Raw genomic sequence first — 12,956 nt, forward strand, 5'->3', positions numbered from 1 at the left:
AGGTTGCGAGGTGTCTATCATGAGTCCTGTACGATGGCGAGTTTGGGTAGAACGTGCATTATTGGAACAAGAGTGACGACAAGACACATTCGCTGGACACGAGACACGGTGAATCCAACATCGGTTGGGTTCAGAATTACTGTCGTACGATCGTACAACTCCGAGGTACGATTGCTGCTCTCTAATGTACAAGAACGCGATCCATCGTCCATCCAGACAGCTATACCGAGCTTTGATGCGAAACAACACAACAAGACAGACGCAAGAATGCTATGATACCTTGAACAGCTTATTCGTTCTTCCCTGCTTTGTTCGGACCCTGCCCGAACAACACCTCGTCCACCTCCGCCTTCTTGCCGCTCAGCTGCAGGACGAAGCCCCAGACAGGCGTCAGAAACGGCACGAACATCGAGACGCGCGACTGGTACGCCTTGTACGCTTGTGGGTACTTCGACAGCGAGATGCTCTCCGTGAACTGCGTGGATGAGACAAAGAGCGTGCACAGGACGAGCGCGGGCAGGAGCGGCCAGAGGGACGTCACAGGGGTCTGCTGCAGCGAAAGGTTAGGCGCCTCCGGGGCAAGCAGCGGGAAGAGCGTGATAATGCCCTGCGGAGACAGACGCGTCAGAGTGTGGCCATTCAACGCGCATATAGACGGGACTCACCCAGAACGCCTGCTCGCAAAAGAAGTTCGGGTGGCGGGACCACGCCCAAAGCCCGCGCGTCACGAACCCTCTCTTCGCGTCGCGCGGCGTCCACTGGATGCGTGCGCCGGGCCACTCGTTCTTATCCAGCACGCCGCTGTGCTTGTACGTCTGGAAGGAGTATTGTTGGTTGTCCGCGACAAACTCCATCAAAACGTCGGCTAGAGCGAGCGCGCCCAGAACGTAGTCGGACGTGCTGAGGTGGGCTGGCTGCTGGAAGGCGGCAATGTGCGTCGGGATCCCGAGCAGGAACAGGATGATATTTTGGATGACAGCTGGGGAAGTCGGTCGTCAGCGGTGATGCGGATAGAAGCAGAGTGAACCGGTACCTATGAAGACAAAGTTGAGTATCTGGAAGAGCCACGTGGGGAGCTTGTCGCGTAGGATTTGCCAGCGGTAGTCTTCGTCATGGCTGAGATGCGTTTTGAGTCAAGCGACGTCATATGAGAAATATAGAAGCCGTACAGGTTAAACAACCCTCTCCTCCAGGTGTTGTACGACAAGCTATGGTTCTACGCGTTGGTAGGCACTCAGCGACGCGTGGCAGAGTCACATACCGGCACATCCAAAGGAACTACGGCAGTATTCATGAGACTGTACTCCATGCACGAGAGACTCGGAAGCTTACCACCAACACCAGCATTAACAACGCTCGTGGACTGTAATTTCCCCCTACCAGTGGATGCACGGCCTTTGGCGTGTACGGCCAAAATGGCAACAGAGGCTCTTGGGGCCATAGCGGCAACAGCGCAAAATACGCGGTGTAGATTGTCGGCAGGACGGTCCACACCCGGTCAACTTGTGAGACGTTCCCGGTGACGACGGAGAGGGCCCATGCGACCAATGTTGTGCCGGTGCAGAATTTGAGAGGCCATGCGAACGAGGCTGGGATGCTCCTGCGGATGATCTCCGCGTACGGTAAGGGAGCCATATGCCGAACTGAAGTATGTCGCTGAGACCCAAGAGACAAATGGGGAGTCCGTTCAACCTCGAGGAAGGGCTGCTGCAGTCGTTGTAGTGCCTCGGTCGTCGTGCACAGCAAAAGGCGTAGCGCTAAGTGGTCGTAGGTGGTCGTGCGACGTCACTACCGTCTACCCCGCATCACGTGCTCAGGCTGCTTATGTAATTGACTGGACCGCGACGAGCAGCGCACCGTCGAGCTCGAGCTTTCATCCGGCTTCGCCACAACGTCCACCATCTCCGCCTTGCCGTCGTCAGCTCGGACATCTATCGCTCGTCATGTCGACCTCGATCCTTGTCTCGGCCTTTGCTCCGTTCCCGACGCTCTCGCTCTCAGCGCCGTCGGACGCGTCGTTCTCCAGCCTCTATGACTTGCTCGCCGACCGTTATCCGGAACTCCCTTCTGACCTCCTCTTGACGCCTCACCGTGGCTGCGCGCCCCCGCCAGATGCTCCACTTTCTTCGCTGCAAAATGATACCAATGAACCGTCGTTTGTTTCCCTGCGCTTGGTCCCCCGGCTCAGGGGAGGCAAGGGAGGTTTCGGCTCGCAGCTGCGTGCCGCTGGTGGCCGTATGAGCAGCCAGAAGACCAGCAACAACGATTCGTGTAGGGATCTCAGTGGGAGGCGGCTGAGTACGATCAAGGAAGCTAAGAAGTACGTACACAGTCGTAGCTTCCACTGCAAATGACGAGGTCCTGACATTTTTCAGGCTGGCTGACTACATCGAAAGTGAGCCTCTTCGGAAGAAGGCACAACAAGAAGCCCAGAGAGCGAAGCTCGAGGCACTCGAGAAGAAGCTCGGCATCGTGCACTCGGCAGATGGCTCCAAGACCTCCTCAGAGCCGTTGGCTGGCACGAAGCACCGCCTGGACGACACAGAATACCTGGAGCAAAGCCGGGAGATTGTAGACAACGTGAAGAACGCTGTCTCCGTTGGTGAGTATTTCTTCTGGGCATGTTAGTTTAGTTTATAAGCTCATGTCGTGATCAGCCATGTTGAAGAAGAGGAAGAAGGCGAAGACCTCCCAGAGCTCGCCAGCTGCAGACAAAGACAAGTCCGGTGCATCCAGCGTCCCTGCAGCAATCGCAGAGGTAGCTTCGTCTTCCGCTGCTGCTCTCGCCGGGAAAGTTCTAGAGTCAGCCACGACAGCGCCTGTGGTCGTTGCTGCTGCATCCGCGGTCGCTGAGGTTGCCAGCGCGTGATGCTTGGGACTTTGTACTTGTGTTGTATTGGTAATGTATACATGTGTCTTCCGATGTTCGTGTGCCAACGTGTGGCAGCGTATCCTCAACGTGCGATCGTGCGCACCCTTGAGCGCCTGCGAGGAAGCATCGTTCAGACTTCAGTGAGACATTCGGGTCAGTTGCGAGTCAGGTGGGTGCATTTGTATACGGCCTCATCGACAGTCATCGATCACGGTGCGCCCCCAAGTGAATCGGTGCAGCAGGTGGAAATGTTAGCAGCTGACGCGTCGTACATTGCCGCTGACTCGGTCCAATCGTACATCGGCCTTTCGGTGAGTCCTTTAGACATCTCGTATGGCGTGCCCACAGACAACTCGTCGCAGCGTTTGCGAGCGTCTTGTCCCTCGCAAAGGTGACGTGAACTCACGCTCTGAACGACCCGGCCTTGGTCCGGGAACATGTGCTCCTCTTGGTCAGAGCGCTCGGGGAGTGTATATAGGCAGCGGGCGATCTTCGTCTCAGCATTCACCGGAGATCATCCAGTTGTGCTTCAACTGCCTCCGTTTCTAACTAACAACACCAACCGCCTTACCTTAATCCCATCATGTCAAGGGACGATGTCGCTTTCTACGGCTTCACACCCGTGCCACGAGACCCCGATGTGCTATTCAAGGACCATCCCACAGCGAGTGGACCCAACCCGAAGCAAGACTTATTCACGGTCGACGACCTCCCTCTGCCAGACTCTGCAGTCGTGCGTGCAGTGAAGGAGTTTGTCAAGGTATGCAATAACTCGTGCTCAGCGGCACCCATGGCTAACCGAGGATCATCCCCTGTGCAGAAAGAGCTCGACGAGCAGACGTACAACCACAGCCACCGCGTATACATCTACGGTTCCGTACCCTCACCGTCCGACCACGCTTATGACGCTGTACTGATGTCTGACGTCGTTTCCCGCATGCAGGCACGGCCCTGGTGAAGACGCATTTCCCGTCGTGGACATACGACAACGAGACCTATTACCTGTCATGCCTCCTGCACGACATCGGGACCGCCGAACGATTCCTCGCGACGACGAAGATGTCCTTCGAGTTCAAGGGCGCGATCGTCGCGCGCGACCTGATCTTGCAGCAGGGCGGGCCTGAAGACCAAGCAGATAGCGTTTGCGACGCCATCATCAGGCACCAGGACATCTTCGTGAAAGGGTGAGCACACTCTCTGTACTGTTGGCAGTCATGTCCTCATGCATTCGCTCGTGCAACAGCGGAAACATCACGATGGTCGGACAAATCCTGCAGCTCGCGACAATTCTCGGTAGGCCCGCGCCTTGATCATGCGCTCATACCGTGCTGATCATACGTCCTATGTACTGCATAGATAATGTCGGGATGTACGTGGTTTCTCGAGACTACTCGAGTCATGGCTCGATTCAACGCTGATCCAACTTCCCGTCAGCCGCGCGAACCTCATCCACCCCCGCCTCATCGAGACGACGACTGCGGCCTTCCCGCGCAAGGGCTGGTCAGAGCACTTCGGGCGCGTCATTGAAAAGGAGCTCGCGCTCAAGCCCTGGTGCCACACGTCGACCTTCGAGGTGCCGAACTGGAAGGAGGGAGTGCGAAGTAACTTCGCGACGGACGTGCGGGGCAACGATGTCATGCGGCCGTTCGATTAAGTCATAGCGACCACTATGAATGTCCAGTGCAGTGATAATGAGAGCATACTCGTAAGCCAAGCGTTTTGCTATTCCAGGTCAGTGCTGCGACTGAACGGTGAGGACCTCCCCGTAATGAAGCGCGAGCTGCTGCTCGACGTGATTATGCGTCGATGACAGCTTCAATAGATGTTTGATTTCACATTGCGGCCATTGAAGAACTCGGTCAGACTCCTGTTGAATATATTGATCTTGCCGTGAACAACGGTCATCCAAGGGTCCCGTCTCACTTCAATGTTGGACCCAAGCGTTTGCTCCTTCGCGGTGATTCCGGAGGCAGTAGACTTACAAGAGCGCACCGTACCTTGTTTGCTGGTCGGATGATAACATGGGGCTTGGACACGCAAAGGAACCATTCATATAGCTGCCTCACTCTAGTACAAAGCATCGTAGCTACTAGGACGCAGGATCTGTAGAACGCCCGTTCAAGTTAAATGATGACACCGCCCTCGAACCACTCGCCCCGACACCTCTAACCCTCGACGACCTCAGCGACGGGCCGACTTGACATTGGACGGCGATGACGACGACGATGAACCCTCGCCGGCATTGCGAGTATCAGAGAGCGGCCCAACCGGCCGCAGCCGCTTGGGTTTGGGAGTAGGAGACAGTGGTTGGTCATCGTCGTACGTCTCTTCGGTTTCATCGTCCGAAGACGGTTGAGCAGTTCTTCTGGCATTGGGCGACGTGTCCCAAGTGTTCCCGATATCATTAGCCCTCCGTTTGTCCTCGTCCTCTCGGAGCTTCTTGAATAGCTCCGACGGGTCTCCTTCCTTTAGGCTCCTGATGTGCTTGTCGAACAGTCGGAGAACGTCCTCGTAGACAGCTTGAGCATCTCTACGATTGTCTTTGTAGGCAATTCTGATGAGAGCAAGGAAATCAAAGATGAGATCTTTAAGTGGCGCCATGAAGTCGGACACATAGCAGAGGAGCTCGTCATCCACCAGGTCCCGCTCGGAAGCAACGTAGATGAAAAGTCTTTTGGTACGCATCAAGACATTTTTGTCGCCCTCGAATAGATCAATGACTATTTGTCGAAGTCCGGAAAGCTGTTCGCTTTGTTGCGTCGACGATAAGTCACGTCGACGCTTTGCCGGGCCTTCCCGTGTAAGGCATATCCATACCAAAACCCAGAGAAAACTCTCCAAATCATGGATGAAGTAATGCACCGGGGGCCCAGTGGCGTCCTTGCGTCGGAAATACACATGTCCCAGCAGCTCTCCAGACATGAAGGGAAGCGTCCCCTGCAAGATGGTGGATATGAGCAGAAATATAGACCAGGGGAGAACACTCACGGTAAGTGGATCCTCGGGTATGGCTTCGTGTATTGACAGAATGATAGCATTGTCGAAGTCGATCAAGACACCCCTGCCGCCGACAACAATCAAGATGTTATTTGCGCTGATATCGCGGTGCAGGACCCCTTTCGTGTACGCTCCGTAATGTCCTAGATCGACAACAGCTTGTTACGACAGACGATGTATATGATGCCACAACGACACGTACCATTGATTGCATCTCTGAGCACAGTCGCGAGTTCCAAGGGCGACTTCGCATTCTTCGCGGGCCACCCATACGTCTTCATAACGAGCCTTGAATGCACTCGCTCTCGAGGAAGCCAACGATCCGCGTCAGCGTCGGGATCTTCTGGCAGGTAATCGCCTTGATCGATGACGTATCGCGTGGTCTTATGCCTTTCCTCAGGTGATTCATGAGGTATGGCCTCAATGGCATCCGAGTCTGCAATCTTCTGTGGAGCAGCAACTTGGATATGGTTGCCAGAGGTAGCGAAGCCGCGGCGAATGAAGGATAGGGTCGTGTCTTTGCTCCCGTCGATAAAGACAGCTGCGTAGGAGTGCATGACAGCAACACCTTCGCAATGCTCGAGTATGTCGTATATGTCGCCCTCAAGGCCACGCTCTGCGTCACGCCACGTGTCTTTGATGATGTAGAGCTGTCCGCGATGACTCAGTCAGAGCGCTGTGAATTTGGATACGATAACTTACTGCACGTTTCTCCTTGGGCAGGTGCATGTCGCTCCACGACCACGCTTTCCATACGCGTGTTGCACGACCCACAATAAACTCTCCGCGAAACAGGCTCAGGCTCTCGTACAGTACGAAGAATTCGGGTTGTGGATCGCCGGTAGGGACTGGGGCGTCAGTCTTCGACTTCGCGGGCGGCATGCCTATGACAAAGTAGTGATCCATCGCAGCTCCTTGATACGGGATCGCGTGGGACAGTGGTAGCGACTGAGGGTCGACGTTGGCGATACCTTGGTCCTTGGCAAGCGCGTGCATCGTGGTGTCCCAACCTAGTTTATGTAGAGGCAGCGTCTCTAGAGCAGCCATCACGCGGATGAGTTTCTTCGGGTGCTGAGGTGAAAAACACAGGAGATGTCATTACGAAAGGCCAGAATTCGTGTCGATCGCAAGATACGTACAGCATTGATGTCGAAGACCTCGCTACCGAGCACACCCGAGCGATCTGCGAGGTACACCCTCATCTTCCTGTATCCCAGTGTGAATCCAATGAAAAAGCGGCGGTCGACGGCTTCGCGGAAGAGCTGTCGCTGGTACATGAGCAACTGGAGGAGCGCAGGTTTGTCGTTGTGGTCCTTCTTCACCTCCAGCGGCGCAAGGATGCGACGCCACGGTGCAACAGCTCCGTTCCCGGGAATGTTGCCGATAGTCGCAACGATGTCGGGTCGAAGATCTGCTGCAAATACCTGGGTAGCGGGGGGCACATGCGAATGCTGGTCGATCCATTTCACGTTGTTGACTGGCTCGTGTCGTGCATTGGCCTTGTCTCGACAGATCGTCGTGACTTTGTCAGCTATCTTGACGAAGGGCTCGTAGAGTTTGACTTCCTTCGAAGGTTGTCTCGTGGGGTACCCTCGCCACTGCCCTGCTTCCTGTTGGCCTCTCGCAGGGGTGTATAACTGCTCCCCACCACTGACTCGGATGCACGTGTTATAGACCTCGTCGATGATGGTTTGCGGAACATCAAGTATGGCCTCTATGAATCCTTCGGTTGAATTGTAAACGTACTTCTCGAGCTCGTTACGAATGTCCTCCTCGACGTCGATAGCTTTCGTCTTGAAATGCCCCGTTTCCTGGAGTGCGCTCTGGCGATCCCGACCAAGGCCGCGGCTGCGTTTTTTTCCACGATCAATAAACGCATCGTTTCCCTCTGGCATATTGCCGGCCTTGCTATGGGAGCAGGAGAAGATGGGCGTACCTCGAGCTGCGAGGGCTATCCATTTGGCTATGGGAACGCTTCATATATGTGTCTTGTATCTCGACTCGGACACTCGTGGCGTCGAAGACTCGGCCGGGGGCAGTTGGTCGGTGGTAATGAGCAAGGATGCGTGATGTCCTAGGAAATCGATGGACAAGGATGTTGGAAATGGGAGGTACAGCTGGATTGGGTGATCTGCGTGTCGACGCGACAGTGAACCGCACTAAGTAGCCGAAGGAGAACGTTGCCAACTTGGGACAAGTTCTGCCAAGTGGCTCCAGAGAAACGCGAACCGGGCCGGGCCCTCCCCCGTATCCCTCCCCCGAGTCTGATCCCTCTGTGTTTGCTTGTGTTCGTCGTCCGTAATTTCGAACCTACTGTATAGTAAATCTGCTGGACACTCGCTGAAGATCACCGATGGGGGCACTGAGTTGATTGTATGCAATCACGAGGCTTAAATATTGTATCACCATTCTCCACGAACAGGATAGTCGCACTACGAAAGAAAGTCGACACTGGTCCATATGATACTGAGGTGAATGCCAGCATTCGACCCCCGCCGCTGAAAGACTGCCCTAGCTCGATTTGTATTGTCATTCAATCAGCTCTTCTTCGAATCAGGGAGCGTCACGCCTAGTGCTGCCGCAGTGAGGCCCATCGGAAGACTTTGGATCGATTTCAGTGGTTCGTGTGGTGCGAAGGAACTTGGGAAGTACAGTACTAGTGCCCTCATGTCGCAATACAGATGTTGGCAAGTTCTTCCATCATGTCCATGTGTGCATGCGATGATCGTTCGCTGCGGCCACACAATTCTTGAGCTAGAACGTCCCGTCGGCTTGAGCCTGGGAGACCACCATGACTCAGAGGCTGACTTCTGGCACACGACGCCGCAAGGCAATAGTTCCATCTACGCGGCCATCCGATTGGCCTCGGCGGGCATGAAGATACTATCCCGACGATCAATTGGTATTGTTTGCGCAGATATGCCAATGTGACTCGGCGTTTTCATGAGCTCCGGATCGAGCTGGCGAGGAGAACTCAACAACCAACTGCATCGAATCCACACTGGCATGTTGAGACCTGCTTCGCGAAGGATGCACGCCATCGGAACCTGTGTGATTGTAGTTATGACTCATGGGCAATCTGCCAGCAGCTCCGCCGACATGACGGTGAGATTTTCCTGAAAATGGTGACATGAGCAGGAGAGGTACGTGGCGGGGAAAGAAACATGCTCTTGATGAATTCTCGAGCCGGGCTCCGTTTGTCTCGAGTTGCAGTTGTAGGATAGTATCATCAGACTCGGAAGTCGAGCAAGACGCCGCTCCCAGTTCCTGGGCTGTTGAGTCAAGAACAGATCCGAGCTACTATGCGCACTGCAGCCGTTGAACAGAAGTCCTATAGTACCTTCTATGGTGTCTCTGAATACAGTCGCGAGCTCCACTGGTGATGTTCCATGCTTTGCGGACCATCTGTACGTCTTCGTGATAAGTCAAAACCATGCCCGTCCTTGAGGGATCGGTGCTCAGTGCCTGTCACAATCATCAAGGCGATGTAGATACACACGTGGTAATGTACGTACCGGTTACAGTGTGATCATTCTACACCATGAATGACGTTTGATTTCACAGAGATGCTAACGTACCAGTAGTAGAATGTTAGCATCATTGATCACTCGGGGTGGTATGGCTTCCAGTGGGAACGCTGTCAGTCACTCTTTGCTCGTAGTACGATTTCGATACGAGAAGAACGAATTTATACAACCTATGCCCCGTAAAAAAATCCGCAGAACACTCGCCGTCTTTACCGTGACAAGACAACGCTCATGACCATCCGCACCAACTCCTCTAACACTCGACGACACCAGCGACGGAGCGGCCTGTTCCTAGACAACGACGACGATCGTGATCCCTGGCCGGACTCGCGATCCTCGGAAAGCGGCTGGAGTGGGTCAAGCGGCCGGGGCCGCTTGGACTGGGGAGTGGTGGGTCGTCATCGGTTTCGCCGTTCTCCTGGCACTGGGCGACGTGTCCCAGGTGTTCCCGATGTCAAATCCCTCCGTCACTCCTTATTCTCTCGGGGCTTCTTGGATAGCCCGGACGGGTCTTCTTTCTGTAGGCTCCTGATGTGCTTGTCGAACAATCGGAGAGCGTCCTCGTAGACAGCTTGAGCATCTCTACGATTGTCTTCGTAGGCAATGCTGATGAGAGAAAGGAACTCAAAGATGAGATCTTTGAGTGGCGCCATGAAGTCGGACACATAGCGGAGGAGCTCGACATCCACCAGGCGCCGTCGGGTAGCAGTGTGGATGAGATGGAGTTTGGTACGCATCATGAGATTTTTTTCACCCTCGAAGAGATCATTGACTATCCCTTGAAGTCCGGAGAGTTGTTCGGTTTGTTGCGTCGACGATAAATCACGTCGACGCTTTGCCGGGCCTTCCCGTGTAAGGCATATCCATACCAGGACCAAGAGAAAACTCTCCAAATCATGGATGAAGTGATGCACTGGGGGCTCAGTGGCGTCGTCGGGTGGGTAATACGGATGTCCCAGCAGCTCTGCAGACATGAAGGGAAACATGCCCTGTGTAAGAAACATGAGTACAACAAGTGCGATGCAAGGAAGGAAACATACGGTTTGAAGTGGGTCTCCACTGTCAGATAGGATCTCATAATCGTGCGTCGACCGTAAACCAGGACCGTCAAGGTCGACCAAAGCACCGCGGCCGTCGACGAGAATCACAATGTCTTCTGGAGTGATATCTCTCGGCATGGTGGCGCACTTCATATACGCCTCGTAATGACCTGACCAAGGACACATTAGTACTTACATAGGGTAGGAACAGGTATTCATGAGCACCGTACAATTGAGTGCATCCTTAAATACAGATGCGCATTCCAACGGCGATGATGCGTTCGTCACGGACCAGCCGTGTGTCTTCGTGACAAGTCGAGAATGTGTTCGCTTTCGTCGTGCCTGGGCCAAGTTATGGCCCTCTCCGACCATGAAGACAGGGTCGTATCGCGACGTCGTCGCTCTTCACCCAACTCGTGAATATGTCGTTGTCAATGTCACTGGCGGCGGTGCATGAGCAGTGCAACCATCGCACACGCGCCTCTGGCGTACGAGGGAGGCAGGGCTGCTTACGGAAGCAGGGCGCGGGTGCTCGAGTGCGCTCACAGATTTGACCGCTGCGCTCACTGCTTGGCTCGACGAGGCTATCCCCGCAGTCCTTCTCTCTACGCTGCTTATTTGCTGTACATTGCGCGACCCATCCCCGCCAGCGCGACACCTTTTCTGCACCGCACGACCCCCTTCACCCACCGCTTCTCCATACACGCTATCAGTGCTTCAGGGCTCGCCCAACTGCCTCACGTCCATTGCTTCTCGCTCTCCGCTCGTCACTTGAAAGCGTAGAGGAACACCTCGCACCTCGCCACGCAGAAGCAGCATGCCGTTGCTCGACAGTATACAAAGTGCGGTCACCCGCGTTCTCCCCGAGAAGAAACCGACCTTGCCCATGCCCATGTCGACCACCGGAGGGATAGGGAACGCTGGGATGATGCCCTTCGAGGACGACGTGAGTGGCCTTCTCTTCGTTGTCGATGTACGCAGTACGGGAGGCGCTGCCGGCTGCGGCGCCTTGACAGCATCGGTCTCGTCGTGGTTACGTAATGTTCATGTTCTTTCAACATCCCACCACGCGTCTATGGCGACGACTGCAGAGACGGGAGGGTATCTCGTCTTCCTGCTCTTCATACCTGTACTCTCGACACTATGGATCTGGGTTCATCTTCTCTCGTCCCCGTCGCCGTCGCGTGCTAACGCGCCGTTTCGTATGACAGATGATTGTGTCCAAGCCCGCCATCATATTCCATGCGTCTCAGTCCTTCTTCAACTTCCTGGCGATGTGTTGCCTTGCGAGCGTCGCTGCGTTCCAGGCGAAGTGGAACGTTGGGCCGTGTGCGTTATTCGCTTTCCCGTGCCCATCCTCCACGTTTGCTGACCTCAATCTTCAGCGGGTCTGACCGGCTTCGCACTCTTCATTTCCATCACCGGGGTCCTCTTTCCGTTGTTCCTGCTGTTCGTTCCTGTGGTGTACGAGAAGTACAACAAGGGCGCACGCCTTGCACGCGCGCTCAGCGAGCTCCGCGTGTCCTTCATCCTCATAGGCACGGGCACTACCCTCAGCCTCCTCATTGCGTACGCGCACTCGCATTGTCTGGGCTTTATCTAGCTGACATTCCCTCAGGTTTATTGTCACGATCTCTGCCTGGACAGAACCTGGCTGCAAGAACGCGAATAACGACCCGCACGCGAAGCTGGGCGACACCTTTAAGAACGGGCTGTCAGGGTGGTGTGCTACGAAGAAGGCTGGTGCAGTCTTCTTCTGGCTAGCATTCGGTGAGCCCTCCATCGCCAATGCAAACATACGTTTGCTGATGCAGACTTCGTAGGCTTCTGGCTGGCATCACTTATCCTCACGATCATGCACTGGCGCAGCGGCAAGTCAACGCGGCCACGTGACACGCCGTTCACTCACCCCGCCGAGTTCTCCGAGGTCGCGTCCCACGAAGGCGATGACTACGGCGATGAGGAGTCGCAATACAACCCCAAGCCCGTGGACGACGACGCGCGCTCGCCCTTCGCCGACTCGCCATACACCCCGCCATCCTTCCCTGCCGCGCCCGCCGGCTCGTACACCGCCCCAGGCCAGCCACGACCGAGCATCGACGCGTACGGCGCGTTCTCCGACCCGCCCCCCTCGGGCTTCGGCGCGCCGGGCACTGCGACGCCGCCTCCCGAGGGCCCGCGGCTCAGCCGGACGATGCAGTACGCGGACCCGTATGCCGCGGTGCGCGCGACGATCGCGGCGGGCCAGGGCCAGCGGAACTCGACGGCGTCGTCGAATCCGCCTGTGTACAACAACTATAGCGGGTACTGAGATGGAGTTCACGAACGCCGGGCAGCCTCTAGACGATCTATTGTAGTATAGTAATGATCCATGGACTGCAGACGACCTCGCAACGACGCGCATGCACGACTATATTCCGCCTATGTTGTGTTATGGATGATTAGGAGTAGCTCGCTAACTTATTATGTGAATCCCTATATTGCCATATTCATGCAGCGTTTTTCTTCCTACCTTGGTTC

General features: G+C 55.3%; 6 protein-coding genes across 6 annotated transcripts; 3 read left to right on the top strand and 3 right to left on the bottom strand.

The window, feature by feature from the left end:
• Positions 1–21: 21 nt before the first annotated feature.
• Positions 22–1,751, bottom strand: C8Q71DRAFT_752463 (DUF1295-domain-containing protein). Its single transcript, XM_047923376.1, has 6 exons — positions 1,333–1,751; positions 1,262–1,278; positions 1,170–1,208; positions 1,034–1,116; positions 666–979; positions 22–607 (listed from the first exon to the last, which is right to left on the bottom strand). Exons 1-6 carry the CDS (start codon positions 1,633–1,635, stop codon positions 290–292), a joined length of 1,074 nt encoding a protein of 357 aa, XP_047780599.1. The 5' UTR covers positions 1,636–1,751; the 3' UTR covers positions 22–289.
• Positions 1,752–1,943: 192 nt separating this feature from the next.
• On the top strand, positions 1,944–2,842 carry C8Q71DRAFT_686047 (telomere stability and silencing-domain-containing protein; the record flags this gene model as incomplete). Its single annotated transcript, XM_047919804.1, has 3 exons — positions 1,944–2,320; positions 2,376–2,602; positions 2,658–2,842. Coding segments are annotated over 3 exons (789 nt in total), but the record flags the coding sequence as incomplete, so codon positions are not given.
• Positions 2,843–3,240: 398 nt separating this feature from the next.
• C8Q71DRAFT_541861 (uncharacterized protein) lies at positions 3,241–4,614 on the top strand. The gene is made up of 6 exons (XM_047919234.1): positions 3,241–3,632; positions 3,693–3,744; positions 3,816–4,056; positions 4,116–4,165; positions 4,229–4,241; positions 4,307–4,614. Exons 1-6 carry the CDS (start codon positions 3,456–3,458, stop codon positions 4,524–4,526), a joined length of 753 nt encoding a protein of 250 aa, XP_047780601.1. The 5' UTR covers positions 3,241–3,455; the 3' UTR covers positions 4,527–4,614.
• Positions 4,615–5,053: 439 nt separating this feature from the next.
• C8Q71DRAFT_856619 (uncharacterized protein) lies at positions 5,054–7,764 on the bottom strand (the record flags this gene model as incomplete). The annotated part of the gene is made up of 5 exons (XM_047927324.1): positions 5,054–5,809; positions 5,861–6,012; positions 6,072–6,519; positions 6,572–6,940; positions 7,009–7,764. 5 exons carry the CDS (start codon positions 7,762–7,764, stop codon positions 5,054–5,056), a joined length of 2,481 nt encoding a protein of 826 aa, XP_047780602.1.
• A 1,624-nt stretch (positions 7,765–9,388) lies between these two features.
• Positions 9,389–10,574, bottom strand: C8Q71DRAFT_897196 (uncharacterized protein; the record flags this gene model as incomplete). The annotated part of the gene is made up of 2 exons (XM_047928757.1): positions 9,389–10,385; positions 10,437–10,574. The coding sequence occupies 2 exons, from the start codon at positions 10,572–10,574 to the stop codon at positions 9,864–9,866; spliced, it is 660 nt and encodes a 219-aa protein (XP_047780603.1). The 3' UTR covers positions 9,389–9,863.
• Positions 10,575–10,966: 392 nt separating this feature from the next.
• On the top strand, positions 10,967–12,945 carry C8Q71DRAFT_752484 (uncharacterized protein). The gene is made up of 5 exons (XM_047923377.1): positions 10,967–11,589; positions 11,648–11,765; positions 11,822–12,005; positions 12,055–12,206; positions 12,260–12,945. Exons 1-5 carry the CDS (start codon positions 11,254–11,256, stop codon positions 12,745–12,747), a joined length of 1,278 nt encoding a protein of 425 aa, XP_047780604.1. The 5' UTR covers positions 10,967–11,253; the 3' UTR covers positions 12,748–12,945.
• The last annotated feature ends 11 nt before the right edge of the window (positions 12,946–12,956 follow it).

Source organism: Rhodofomes roseus, assembly GCF_022264815.1.
Source record: "Rhodofomes roseus strain CIRM-BRFM 1785 chromosome Unknown C8Q71scaffold_7, whole genome shotgun sequence".
In the NCBI taxonomy this organism is placed as follows: domain Eukaryota; kingdom Fungi; phylum Basidiomycota; class Agaricomycetes; order Polyporales; family Fomitopsidaceae; genus Rhodofomes; species Rhodofomes roseus.